At 37.6% G+C, this 14,013-nt stretch overlaps 2 protein-coding genes across 2 annotated transcripts; one reads left to right on the plus strand and one right to left on the minus strand.

The window, feature by feature from the left end:
• Positions 1-1,536: 1,536 nt before the first annotated feature.
• LOC126631752 (3beta-hydroxysteroid-dehydrogenase/decarboxylase-like) lies at positions 1,537-6,023 on the minus strand. Its single transcript, XM_050301891.1, has 12 exons — positions 5,677-6,023; positions 5,489-5,578; positions 5,181-5,314; positions 4,916-5,086; positions 4,652-4,777; positions 4,128-4,207; positions 3,802-4,000; positions 3,376-3,481; positions 3,054-3,228; positions 2,770-2,926; positions 2,470-2,536; positions 1,537-1,974 (listed from the first exon to the last, which is right to left on the minus strand). Exons 1-12 carry the CDS (start codon positions 5,906-5,908, stop codon positions 1,829-1,831), a joined length of 1,683 nt encoding a protein of 560 aa, XP_050157848.1. The 5' UTR covers positions 5,909-6,023; the 3' UTR covers positions 1,537-1,828.
• A 3,484-nt stretch (positions 6,024-9,507) lies between these two features.
• Positions 9,508-12,579, plus strand: LOC126631754 (3-ketoacyl-CoA synthase 10-like). The gene is made up of 3 exons (XM_050301893.1): positions 9,508-9,959; positions 10,557-11,185; positions 11,778-12,579. The coding sequence occupies exons 1-3, from the start codon at positions 9,531-9,533 to the stop codon at positions 12,343-12,345; spliced, it is 1,626 nt and encodes a 541-aa protein (XP_050157850.1). The 5' UTR covers positions 9,508-9,530; the 3' UTR covers positions 12,346-12,579.
• Positions 12,580-14,013: the final 1,434 nt, after the last annotated feature.

Consider the following 14,013-nt stretch of genomic DNA (forward strand, 5'->3'; position numbering starts at 1 on the left):
AATAAAAGAATAAATAAAAATAAATTACAAGGTTCATATTATCAGACTTTCTCATTTCAAGAGAGCCAAGAGTTCAAATTCAAGATTTAAAAATTCACAAAATACTTTACCGCGTTTAGGTTAGAATATAAGTTATTATGCAAACATTGAATTTAGTTTCATTTTAAGAACACTGGTGGATGGGATGACAAGGGTTATAAGAGAGAGAGGGGGGAAGGTGGTGGGTGGGCTGTGGCTGTGGCTTACAAGGGTAGGGATTGGGGAGGGATTTCCGTTTTTTTTTTTTCTTCTTCTATTTTTGTTGATTATAAAAAAAGTAGAATTACCAAAAAGAAAAGAAAAAAGAATGGAATGACCTTTTTACCTCTGTATGTAGATGGGATTTTGGCAAAAATCTTAATTTGGACTTCGATTGATAACGAACTTCACCATTGGATTAAGATTAACACTTTACCACATGGGTCGATTTAAAAGTAATGTCTTACCATAGGGATCAAGAAAAAAATTTAGTCTACCACATTTTGTAGATCACAATCATCTCTCTAATTGAAATATGGTCCACAATACAAGTAGGTCTCACATTTATTAGATATATGACTTATATGTGGTTTACAAAGCTTGATTCCCTAGCATTTTTCTTACTATTTTTTGTTATCAGATTGAACAAAAATTAAATGAAAACAATAGAGATGCGTAAGAAATTAAATACGGTTATTTCCATAGTATCAATTTTCGCATAAGTTAAGCCACATGATCAAGATAATATTTCGTTCTGTTGTATAGGAGTTCAAATTTCCTAGCTGATGTTTAAAAAGAATTGACCTCGGTTCTAGGCATTTGGTGGGGGATGCTATAAAATTGTCTATAAATTATGCACAATGTATTCCGATTGCATTGGTACCACAGCCGAAAGAAACAATGTGGCCAATTTGTGGTCACTATTGTTTTGTTGGAAATTCAATGGCTGTCCTTTCGGATGTCAATCATTTTCCATGAATTGATTGACACCTTTGGCTTTCGAAAAGATTTTCTAGTTCGAAAATACGATCCGATACATTAAATATCATAATATAAGTAGTTGAAAACTTGAAAAAAATAATTTAACTCACTTATATTATAACACTTAGTATATCAAACCATATTCTTGGCACACTGAAAATTTTCTTTGGCTTTGGATTACCTACAAAAAGTTGTCCCCAAATTATTTAATGAGCAAACTCTAATATGAACTTAAGTTTAGGGATGTAACGTGCAACCAAATAAATAATTTCTTGGTTTGACTCCATGATTGTAACCACTAAGATGCACAATTAGTCGTGTCATTTTAATTTGTCTACAGTTATTATGATATCATGGATGATGAGTTATAACAACATGAAAACGAATGCTATAATTAGTCGCCCACATGCACGCTGATCTTGACATACGGGTTCCATAAACATGAATGGCCAAAATCAACTTCCCGCATGTGCATACTCTACTAAACCTAGCATTTAAGCTATGAAAGTGACGTTATATAATCAACACGAGAACAAGGAACTAGAACATACTTGGATAATATTAACAGAAAACATGGCAACCTGGCAAGTAACTCCATGGGAATAAAAGAAATGGAGCAATACACAAAACCATACAATGCAGGTTCAAAAAAAAAGGGTCAAAAAAATCAAATGGGGTCTTTCTTCTTTTCCTATCTCTTTGGAGTGAGGTTGGGGTTGAAGAAAGAAAAGCGAATACAGGGCACACCAATCATATCGAACACCGCAATTCTCGATGAATTCTCAGGCAAGCAGTGGTAGTCAGGCAGCAATATGGTAGTTATCAGCAGTCAGTCAATCTTCTTGGAAGTACAGAATTTTTTGACAATATCTGATTTCAATTTGCATCCACGAGAGAGAGCTTCGAGGACCATGTCGTCAATTTTTTGCTCCTCCTTCTCATACACGTAGAAAACTATAAAGGCAGCGGGAACTCCTGGAACGATAATAAAACAAAGACACTAAGGGTCAAGGCAGGGCAGAAAAAAACTTTTTGATGCCTAAACTACCAAAGGATGAGTAATGTCAGTCCAAAGAAATATTAAAGTACCACCGTGACCATCCAACCAAGTCCGTACACGGCTAAATTATCAGGTGGAAGAACTAAGAATCATCAAATGACCGGTTCTTTAAAATTTACACAATATCCTGCTGAGACTAGTTCACTAACAGCTTATCCCAAAAACAGGCAATTGGAAGAAATTTAAATACCATAAATTCAATGTCCTAAACATTGGTTTGTTCATTAATTACCCAAACCAGTTTTTCAGACTCCCAAAGTTCCCTTCTATTTTCTAGATGAATTTTAATGATTTTCTATATAAAACTGGACCGAATTTCAGAATGTCAGAACTTTTAATATGGTTCAAAGTTCAAATGAAATCCTGATGCCTTGAATTCTGCGAGTGAGTGAAAGAGAGAAGAGAGATACCTATAACATATAAGTTCTGAAGTGAAAACACTCCAAGGAAGCTAAGAACCAATAGGGTGAGAGCAACCTACAACATCACCAGTAAATATAAAGTAGACATCAGAAAAGAAGAGAACAAAAGGAAGAAGAGAGCTGCAACTCTACAAATTACTAGTATATGTATTCTGCACCCCTTCAGGTACATTCTAGGCCAGTTTTGGACCTTAAAAGTATTGCATCAATGCAATACGTGAACTTATACACTATCAAAAGAATATATAGCAGGAAGCACAAAAGAAGATGGGAACGGCAGATCAATACCTTAAGGAACAATATCCCATCATCTCCCTGGCCAAGAGATTTCAGAGTTTTAACAGATGCATTCCATGATGAAGCCACAGACTTGGCAATTTGTTGCGACGTCTCTTCTGATAAGTGGAAATGTGATGACTGAAGCTTCTCAATTTTGTATCCTAATCTGGAGGCAGTGACATTTTTTTTGTAGTTAGTAGTCAGCTTCACTTAATTATGAGAGCCGAGGAAAACAGCAGTTTTCGGACAAAGCAACTAAAGAATGTGAATACAAGAAGGGGAATAGGCCATACATCTTTTCTGGTAAAACAGCATGAATGAACACGAATACTGAAGCTACCAGGAGAACCCTTGAAAGCATAGTAATAATTGTAGATCCAGGTACAATGAAGCTGTAGTAGATTGCAATCAAAACAAATAACGCCTTAAAGGTCTGTTTTTTATCCTTCCAGAGTAATGTGTCAGCAACTGTCAAAACCATAAGTGTGATACATGAGTGCATGTATACTGTTATTTTGTGCATGCAGAGTCAATCATAAGGATTTCATTATGCCTGAATTTAGTTAACTTATAAAAAACATCAAAGTAAGATGAGTAGAAACTGAAGATTCATACCCCTTCCACTTCCAAGATATATTGACGCTTTAGATGGTCCTCCTCTTTTCGGTCGATGTTCAGCCCTCAAATGTGGGTATGCCTCGATTGTCCTTTTCAGACCGTCCTGAATAAAGTAAATAACAGTGTGTCACAAGAAAGCACTTTATCCAGAATTTGAACATAAAATGCACAATGACAAGATGAGAGTGCTTAGACCTTTTTAATTACTAAGTGCTCACCAATTTGAGAGATAAGTTTAATGACACATTCCATATTCTAATATAGCACAAACAGCATCCTAATCACAGGTTCAAATGTTCAAGGTGGTGAAGGGGTGAAAGAGAAGAATATAAATGTTGGATGATCCACCATCTAGAGTGCTCAGCGCAATTCTCTTGTATTAACCAAAGGACTTATCACTCTTTTTATGAAAAAATATTGAACCTGAAGCGATACGATGGGTGTGTAGCCAATTCGATCCTGTGCTTTCGAACATTTAAAAGATCGGGTGCAAGAGAGAAGTCTGATTCTCGAAGGGGTCAACTGTGGAACCTTCATCCCATATGGGCCTAACAGCTTATATGTCAACTCCACCATATGTGCAATTGGCATCACAACAAATGCAGGGATTTTTATTCTTGGCCTGTAAACAACATTCATTCAGGGAAAACAAAAAGAAAGAACTTGAACAATCATTATAATAGGCATTGAGGAGTATGGTGATTACATTAAGGTCTGTTTAAAATGAAAGGATTATGAAAAGGAAGTACCTTTCATAGCCAAGACCTTCTAGAATAAGTGAAACAAACTCCCAAAACTTGATAGGTTCCATATTGGTTATAAAATATGCCTGCAAACGCAGTATCCTTTTAGGCTTTTAGCTAGAAATGCCGTCTCCATATAGTTTAGCTTGACATCAAGCAGACATGCAAAGTAAGTTTCAAAAGCATGACCATCCCATGTTTTAGAGCAAATATAAGGTAAGAAAACGTGAAGGAATGACTTGGTAGAAAAGATACATCTTATTCTTACATCTACAGTCAGATAATTCAATGCAACTTTGAAAGTTTATTCCCCAAAAAGCTTGCACTTCCCGAAGCATGCAAGGCTCTCTTGTGAGCTTCAGAAAATGTATTGAACCAGTATCCAACAAATCTTTTTTATGGTAGTAAATAAATCATTGCAGTTGAGTAATTAAAACCTCTCTTTATTTCATCATCTACAATTCTTAACAGCCGCTCACCCTCTCTTATATTCATCCCAGGTGTCAAAAAACTTAATAATATAATGGTACCTGCCCCGCTGCTTTATCTGCAACTGTCCCTTCTGATGCAAGAGCTCGCTCTGCACATATATGCGCATGTGCCACATTTTCAACATATGTGAAATCATATATGTTGTTGCCATCACCAATGATGTACTGTTCAATTGAGATAAAAGGAGAAAACAATGAACATCAGATATCGTGAAAGAAGGTGTTATCATGAAAGAAGGTGTTAACTGATAATGGTGTAAGGGAGATGCAAGACTAAAGTAACAAGACCGCCATCTTACTTACCTTGGATTTCCCTGCCCTGGCAGCAACTACCAAAGACGGAACGAGCAACCTATCACCAGGTCCAAAAATGCTGCTAGGGCGAATGCAACATGTGAGAAGCCCCTTAACACCATTTGCCTTGATCACCAATTCTTCTCCCTGAGCTTTCGTTGCCGAATAGAAATCATTGTGCTGAAACAAGTTACAAAACACAACCCATTCTCAAAATCGTAGTGAAACAATGTGTTTCTTACATCACAGGAAATTCATTAGCAAATACTAGTACCTTAGGTGGATATGGCAACGACTCATCCCCGTCAACAATCCCATGAATCCCATCGAAAACAACACTCGGGGAGCTAGTATAGATTAGTCTCTTTACTTTCAGCTCAGTACAAGCATCAATCACGTTCTGTGTTCCTGAACAAGATCAAAGCATAGTTTGAATAAAACTAAAAATTTGCATAAAACCCCAAAAACACACTCCAAGTATCGATCAAATCTATCGACTAAACCCGAATTACGAAAGTATTTATCGATCTAAACCAAATTTGGTAACAACAAGACGTAAAATTCACCATTGTGATTGTGTACCTTCTACGTTGACCGAGTGGTGGAGCTTGTAATTGTTGATGGACGAATTGGGAGCCGCCATGTGAAACACAACCTCCGCACCTTGAAACGCTGCAGATTGAAAGCAAAACGCACAAATCATATCACGCTATAACAAATCAGCCGCCATTGATGCAATCTCAAGATATTGGACGAGAAAGAAAGCTGACCTTGAAGAACTTGGCTCTTGCTGCGAAGGTCGAGGGACACGTACTGGGCGCGGCCGGAGCTCAGAGCTTCGGCGAGAATGCCGTTCTCCTCGGAAGGTTCTAGATCGACGGTGGAGCCCAGGTCGGCGATTCGGACCCGGAACACGTCGTATCGGATCAGCATCTGGACCAAGTGGCGCGCCGCGAAGCCTCGACCTCCGGTGACCACGCACCATTTTTCGTCACCGGGCATTGTAAGAAGACGACGGTGATCGGGGGAGGTGAAGGTAATGAGGATCGGAGAGAGTGAGAGAGAGAGTGGGAAGTGTGAGTGGGTGAGAGAGTCAGCAAACAGACGAAGAAGGTGACAGAAATTTACGGAGGAAAACCAGAGGAATCTAGTTGACGGTTAGACCCGCCATTCGGCCCAAAATAAACTTGGACTTTATTTCTGTTTGGGCCAAAATTAAATTGGGCTTTGGTGTTAGGCCCAATTATAGCTTTTGACCCAAAAATGAAACACTGTTTTAGTTCGTGTAGTTTTCTTCCGCTTTTATCCTTGTATTTACATTGCATTGAATATAGTCCCTTTAGTTTACAAATGATTTCAATTCGAGAATGTCAACTTTTGTTATTTTCTTGTAGAAAGTGGTAATGTTTATGACACTTGAAACGGTAAATTTGGATGCATTTCGTATGAGAAACTAACAGAAGTTGATGAATGTCTTCATATGTTGGCAAAATTGCATGAGTATCTTTGGTTCATGTCGTTTGGAAGCACTCTTAAAATGACTGAAAATACTTTTGGTGAAAATAACTTTGAAACCAATCTTTAGTAAAAATTCAAGTGGATCCTGAAAAAGCACTTGAAGTGCTTTTTGCAAAAAGCATATATCTGATACTTTTTTCAAAACACAATTAAAATATTTTTGGATTTCAAAATCAATTCCACCAAAAGTGTTTTCATTCCTTTTTAAACTTCTAAACGAGCATGTACTTTTTTTGTGAAGTTTTAATTTCATTTCCTTATTGTACTTATTTTCCTCTGAGAAATTGCGGCTAGTATGAGTGACTGGATGAAGAGGTTTCTATCTATCGAAGCTATATTCTCTCTAATCAATATGAGTAGTTGGATGACTTGACCCTGATGACTATGAGTAGTTGCTCGTCTAATCTTCTGATGCCTTTCCTACTCTGCTACAATACTACATTGCCTTGGATGAAATGTTTTTACTATATCAAACATTATAGGATAGTGATTTTCACGTTCCCGGTTTCTCTTTTGCACTCCTTCCCTTGTCTATTATTTCTCCTTTAATGTCTAAAGCGTAAAACAAAAGGGGAGGAGTGCAAGCGGAAGTGCAGGGTGTGGGAGCCACTCCTGAACATCGTGTAGTAAAGTTATAAGCATTTTCCCAGTAGAATCATGGTGTGGTTTTAGTAACCCTACCGTAAGAATTTTTATGTTGTCAAAGACTCAAAACACATTGTAGGCTTGCAGCTATTGCATGTGAATTTAGCCTTTTCAAGTAAAACATGAATTGTTATCCAAAGAAAGGTAAAACATGAAATCCTCTCTGTAACTCACACTTTAAAGCCCATGAATCTACCAATCTGAACCGTTCAAGAGAGATATTTAGGTGTTTGAGAGAGAAATTGTGTCAAGTGGGCTAGTAAAATAGGCTAATGAAGACCGCAAAACTTAAATTGAACGGTTCAGATTGCTAGTCTGCTGGCTCCGTAGTGTGAGATCCGGAGAGGATCTGAATCTCTATTTTTCTAATGTGATGATGACTTACTTATACAGTACAGTCACGTGACTATCTAACAAAAGCACGTGACTAATTACTGGATATATTGCTTTGAACTGTCTGTATGAGGTGCCGTACAGCGAGCATTCCAGCTTTACACAACTCAAATATGGAACAATGCAATTTGTATTAGGGTTGTAATAATGGAACTTCTGGCAGTGCAAAAAGTCCCATGCGTAATAAAGAAAGGCTGACAACTGGGAAGCTTGCAAGGGGGTTGGTATTAGTTCTAGTATTCAAGACAAGTCATGATCAAGCCTTCGTTGTTATTGTCACACAACTATATATGATCGCGATGTTACAGTTAACTCGAAGTATAATATATCTTATTTTTTAATACTACATAAAATATGATAAATTTGTTTGATGTGACAATCACATCATCATGTGATATGATTAATTCAAATGTTGTAACGTGGATGAATGACATATTTGATTGGTTATGTATTAATTAGTAAATGACTTTTTAATAAAAATGATCGTTGAAATTGATATAACTCTTTATTTTTGTGATTGAGATTTAAAATCGATATAACTAGTTCTTAAGTTTGTTTACCGTCAATCATTTTGATCATTCCATGAAAAATCTTCGTTAAATAAGGATATAATGAAAAAAATCCCCTCAATTTTTCTCATCATTTTGACTCATTGTTTATTAAATTAAGAGTATTTTCATCATTTGGTCTTATTTAACAGAGATTTTTTCATAGAATAACCAAAATGATTGATCGTGAACAAACTCATGAACTAATTCTATCGCTTTCAAATCCCAGAGACCAAACTGATGAGTTATGTTAATCTCATGAATCATTTTGGCTAAAAAATACCTTAGTAAATAAACCACTTTTTTGTGTTAAAAAAAACCCACCTTTTTATAAGTTTATAACATGAATAGATTTGTAATATCACATTAAAAAATTTCTCGTAAATATAAATTTGTCGCAAGTCTATATTGTAACAGACAAATTAATAAACATCAAGGGTTAATATGACGATAAAGATAAAGTATTTTTAAGATAGAACTTTGTTAATGTACGAAATGACCAGCTGACTTTCCTCACTGATGACCAAATATTAAAGAAAGACCGAGACGTAGCACCAAAGAATTTTGATCCACACCATACTATTATCGTTGCCCCATTTGAAGGAAGAACAATTAAAGTGAGTTATCCAAACGAATGAGCATCTTCAACAAACTTTATCAATATTCCTCTTCTTTTTTTTCGAGTCTTGTAATTAAATTCTTCACGAATAAGCCTCTTAAACCTGCATTTCGAAGATTCAATTCTCAATACTTGACTGTTATTAGACTTATTACATTTACCCTCAACATTAACCGGTGAAAAATAAATGGTCGCTTTCTATAATGTTTTTACTGATATTAACAGTTATAAAGGGACTCCACTAATAAAGCATTCCATTTACTTCTTGTACGATGTTTAACCTAGGTAAATATAATTAAATGGTGATGATAATAGTAGGTGGAGAGATTTTTTAATGTGTTCGGAATACAGGATGTTACACATCATGTTATTATACAAGTGATGAAACACTTGAAAAATAAAACTTCCTCCACATATATAATAACGTGTAGAGTACCACCTTGTGTTTCAAGGGCACCGAATAATTTCTCATGATGAACAAAATAGTAAGCCTCTTCTTTGGTGAAGCCAGCTAATGGCCTTGAAGGGCAAATGCCCCCTTTCCCTCCAACTACCTCCTTTAAATTTCCTTTGCTCTTGACTCATATTTAATATTCACAAGAAACCCAACAAAGTGTGTGACACTCCCACTCATCCATAACCAGAACCAATTAATTTTCCATTTTCAGAAGAATTTTTTTTTTTTAAAGTAGAGAAAACCAAGAAGAAAAAGACTTGGAATTGAACACCCCACAAATTCCATTCCATTACTGTAAACATAAAAAGGAATTTATAGCTCTTAAAAGCCCCCCAACTAATCCTTGTTCAAGTTGGTTCTGGTTGGTGTTTGCATTAACTCTTTTCCACCCACCGCCTTTCATGCTCATATATATCAACACCCCTTTCATCTCCAATCCAGTCCATGCCAATCCCATCCACCATGGCCAGCGAGCAAGATCTTCTGTCCACGGAGATTGTCAACCGTGGGGTTGAGTCGTCCGGCCCCAATGCCGGCTCCCTCACATTCTCAGTGAGGGTGCAAAGGCGGCTGCCGGACTTTTTACAGTCCGTAAACCTAAAGTATGTGAAGTTGGGGTACCACCACCTCATCAACCATGCCATATATTTAGCAACAATCCCTGTGCTTGTGCTGGTGTTCAGTGCTGAGGTGGGAAGTTTGAGCAGGGAGGAGCTGTGGAAGAAGCTTTGGGATGATGGACGTTATGACCTAGCTACTGTGCTGGGGTTCTTTGGTGTATTTGTTTTCACTTTGTCAGTTTACTTCATGTCACGCCCTCGATCCATCTACCTCGTTGATTTCGCTTGTTTTCAGCCTAATGACGATCTGAAGGTGGGTTTAACTTTAATTAACCGATTAATTTTGGTGACTTTTTCAATGACTTATTTGCAATCTTTATCCATCTATGTGTGTTAATATACGACTTTGACAACTTAATTTCAACATCTAATCTTGTTTTTTTCTTGTCGATCTTATATTTGCAATCGTTATCCACATATGGTGAAAAGTTATAATCATTAATTACAACACTCTTATACTTGTTTTTTTCTTGTCGATCTTATATTTGTTGGTTTAACTTGTTTAATTTGTGATATGGGATAACATTTTGGATTCGATTTTTCTTCATTCGACATGTTCACGAGATTTGAACTTTAAACTTCTAATTACCAAAGTAAATTACTAAATTTTGCTAGACCGAATGACTTTCAGAAATATTTGACCCGCCTCCACATTTAGCTTAGTTTTTCCTTTATGGATTGGGAAAAAAAATTCATGGGGTATATGGCCTTTTTTTATGTCCTTATCATTTGTAATTTGGAAATTAATCTCAAATTAAAATAATTAATTGCAATTAAGGGGAACGTAATTTATTTATTACTGGAAATGAAAGTAATTTATGAGTTCATGTTACTTTGTGATGTTAATTAGGCCTCTAAGGAGCAATTCATAGAGGTAGCAAGAAAATCAGGCAAATTCAACGAGGCGAGCCTAGAATTCCAGAAGAGAATTCTAAACTCATCAGGCTTAGGAGACGAGACCTACATCCCAAAATCGGTCATCATGTCGACTGAAAACACGGCAACCATGAAAGAAGGCCGAGCTGAGGCCTCAATGGTCATGTTTGGGGCCCTCGACGAGCTCTTTGAAAAGACTAGGGTCCGTCCGAAGGACGTAGGAGTCCTAGTAGTAAATTGTAGCATCTTCAACCCCACACCCTCTTTGTCTGCAATGATCATAAATCACTACAAAATGAGAGGCAACATTTTGAGCTACAATTTGGGTGGAATGGGATGCAGTGCAGGGATCATAGCCGTTGATCTGGCTAGAGACATTCTTCAAGCCAACCCTAATAACTATGCTGTTGTGGTGAGTACTGAGTGTGTGGGGTATAATTGGTACCCTGGTAGTGACAGGTCTATGCTCGTTGCGAATTGCTTTTTCCGCATGGGATGCTCCGCTGTGTTGCTCTCCAATCGCCGCCGCGATTATCACCGTGCTAAGTACCGGCTTGAACACGTTGTCCGGACACATAAAGGCGCTGATGATCGGAGTTTCAGGTTTGTCAAATTTCTTTCTCTTGCTTGCTGATTATTATGCTTTTACTGTTGGAAATATGTTTACTTACAAGTCATAATACATTTTAATTGTACAGGATTTTCCATTTGTTGTTTGAGAAATGGAAGCTTTTAATTAAATTTGGGACCCAAGTCCCATAAACTAATTAATCTTCATCCTAAAATATAGAGAATTAGAGATTTGGAGCTGCATGTCGCAAAAGTTAGCATTAGCATTAATTGGTGCGCTTGAACTTGGCCTATGACAGATAATATTTTGGTTTAATCCAGTAATTATTTTTTGGGTACGAAGGAGACAAAACAAAAAGAGTAAGGTTCGGACTCTGCTTTTGGACATACTAGGAAAGATTACATGGTATCAGATAATAATTTACAGAACTTGACTTATCTTAGGAATTTGGTCGATATATGGTAAATATTGTATTGGTTGATTTCGACTCTGTTAAAAAACATCAGCAAATTGTTATTCCGCACTAAAAGTTACGTATATTCACCTTAAGTTATTTGATTAGATAGGTGAAGTGTAAATTAACTTTTTTAGGTTTTGACCTAACTATAACATGTGATGCAACAGGTGTGTGTACCAAGAGGAAGACGAAAAAGGATTGAAGGGGCTGAAGATCAGCAAAGACCTAATTGAAATTGGTGGTGAAGCCTTGAAAACCAACATCACCACATTGGGACCTTTGGTGCTGCCGTTCTCAGAGCAGCTCCTCTTCTTTGCCACATTGGTTTCGAGGCACTTGTTTTCCGGCGGAGGCACTTCAGTGTTGTCTTTAGCGTCACGCAAGAGACCCTACATTCCGGACTTCAAGCTGGCTTTCGAGGGCTTTTGCGTGCATGCAGCGAGCAAGACCGTGCTCGACGAGCTGCAGAGGAACCTCGAGCTGAGTGAGGAAAACATGGAGGCTTCTAGGATGACGCTTCACCGCTTTGGAAACACATCGAGCAGCAGCATATGGTATGAGTTGGCTTATTTGGAGGCGAAAGAGAAGGTGAAGAGAGGAGATAGGGTTTGGCAGTTGTCATTTGGTTCTGGATTCAAATGCAACAGCATTGTTTGGAGGTCAATGCGCCGCGTTAGGAAGCCCTCGAGGAACCCATGGCTTGACTGCATTGAACAATACCCAGTGAATCTCTAAGCTAAGCTTGGAGATGAAGGCTGGAGAGGAGGCCATGTATTATTGTATTTATCTGGTGAAAAAGCTGGAGTGAATCTTATAAATCTCCCTCTTCGTTTAATTTGCTTTTGTTTTTCAAGTTACCTTTTTTTTTTAAATACCGAAATTAATTAGGATATTGGCAAGCGGGGGTTCTTAATATGTGTAAAGTACTTAATTTGAAAGTATTTGAATGTTTATAGGCTTGCACTAGCACTTCTGCATTTCTTATGGATATGGGAGAATGAAGGAATCGAAGAACATAGAAATAAATGAAGAAAAGAGAATCGGATTAACGAGCTTTTCAGTTGATATGATTTCTCATATCAAGATATCTGATTACAAGTAAGTTATCCCAATTCCTATTCTAGGCAAGTAAAGATACCCAAATAATAAAATTATGGCTAACGATTCTAATACGGCCCTCTTCACAATTAACTACCAAACACTGGATTGGATTAAACTAATCTGATCCTACTACTTATCCTAGCCACCAAACAAGGCCTCAATGATAAACTGTAATGGACTTTGTTTTTGGCACGAAATCATATTATGAGCCTCTAACTTTTTGTTAGCATAAATTTAGGCCACGCACTTGTTGCAAAACTTGTAACTAGCTATGTTATTAGTTCCCATACTCAACAAGCTTAGGCCATGCCAAAAGCACCTATTCAATCTAAGACCTCCCAGATACGTATAAAATGAAAGTTTTAAGGCCTGGCCTATTCCAACACTCCCATCAGAAACCCTAATCCACCACTTAAAACGGTACAATGGCAACTAAAACTTGGCTCATCACCTTGATTCTAAGCACCATTTTTGTAGTTGGTGCAGTAGGTTCAAACTATAAGGACCCCGACAGCGAGGCATTGAGGCTGGAAGCTCGACACGCCATTAATTAACTGTCAACGAAATTACCAACACCCGGAAATTCGTCAACACCATCCCCCGGCTCAAGACTCTACAAACCATTGACATTAACACGCCAGTGCTAGTTGGTTGTGTTGTGGGCTTGACCAACGACATAAGTGACAAGCGAAGCATACGGGCTTAAAGGCTGCGACATCTTAATAAACACATCCATTACAACAGATGCTAATTCTTTGAAGAATATGGTGAATCACTTTGGAAGGTTCGATAATATGTGCCAAGCTGCGCTGAGAGATCTTGATCGGACCATTGTGACGATTCTGAACCAGAAACTTGACGACATCAAGCTGCTTAGTGATGATGTGATTCATAAGGTTTCCCAGCTCAAGCTTAATAATTGGTGCAGCAATGTAATACAAAAAATGATGCCCTCCTAAAAGTGATCATAATGTTGGCTGAGAGTTCACTTTACAGAAAAGGCTCAAGGTTTACAGGTCTGTTGGGCTATAATTTAACCCTATCCAGACCGGTCCAAGCTTGACCTTACATTAGACTGCCTCACCACTATAAGAAATCATGCACTGAGGCTATCTCCAACTGAATGAGGGTCAAATGGTTCCCTTTAGCCCTATAGCTATGCAAGAAATTATATTTTAATGAATAGCCATGCTATATTTTATACCATCTCAAACCGAGGGTGCCAAAGGGCTATAGGCCAAACATAGTCATTTGACAAAAAATTATCTCCAACCGAGGGGGCCAAAAGGCCATAGATCAAAC

The sequence above is a fragment of the Malus sylvestris genome, chromosome 8 (genome assembly GCF_916048215.2).
Source record: "Malus sylvestris chromosome 8, drMalSylv7.2, whole genome shotgun sequence".
NCBI lineage: Eukaryota > Viridiplantae > Streptophyta > Magnoliopsida > Rosales > Rosaceae > Malus > Malus sylvestris.

Bases quoted from the DNA above. Each gene is read 5' to 3' on its own strand.
- LOC126631752 (XM_050301891.1), bottom strand. From the start codon at position 5,908: ATGCCCGGTGACGAAAAATGGTGCGTGGTCACCGGAGGTCGAGGCTTC. The intron at 5,579-5,676 runs GTCAGCTTTCTT...TTCAATCTGCAG, and splicing joins CAAGAGCCAAGTTCTTCAAG to CGTTTCAAGGTGCGGAGGTT. The intron at 1,975-2,469 runs GTATCTCTCTTC...TTATCGTTCCAG, and splicing joins TCAGAACTTATATGTTATAG to GAGTTCCCGCTGCCTTTATA.
- LOC126631754 (XM_050301893.1), top strand. From the start codon at position 9,531: ATGCCAATCCCATCCACCATGGCCAGCGAGCAAGATCTTCTGTCCACG. The intron at 9,960-10,556 runs GTGGGTTTAACT...GATGTTAATTAG, and splicing joins AGCCTAATGACGATCTGAAG to GCCTCTAAGGAGCAATTCAT. The intron at 11,186-11,777 runs GTTTGTCAAATT...GTGATGCAACAG, and splicing joins GCTGATGATCGGAGTTTCAG to GTGTGTGTACCAAGAGGAAG.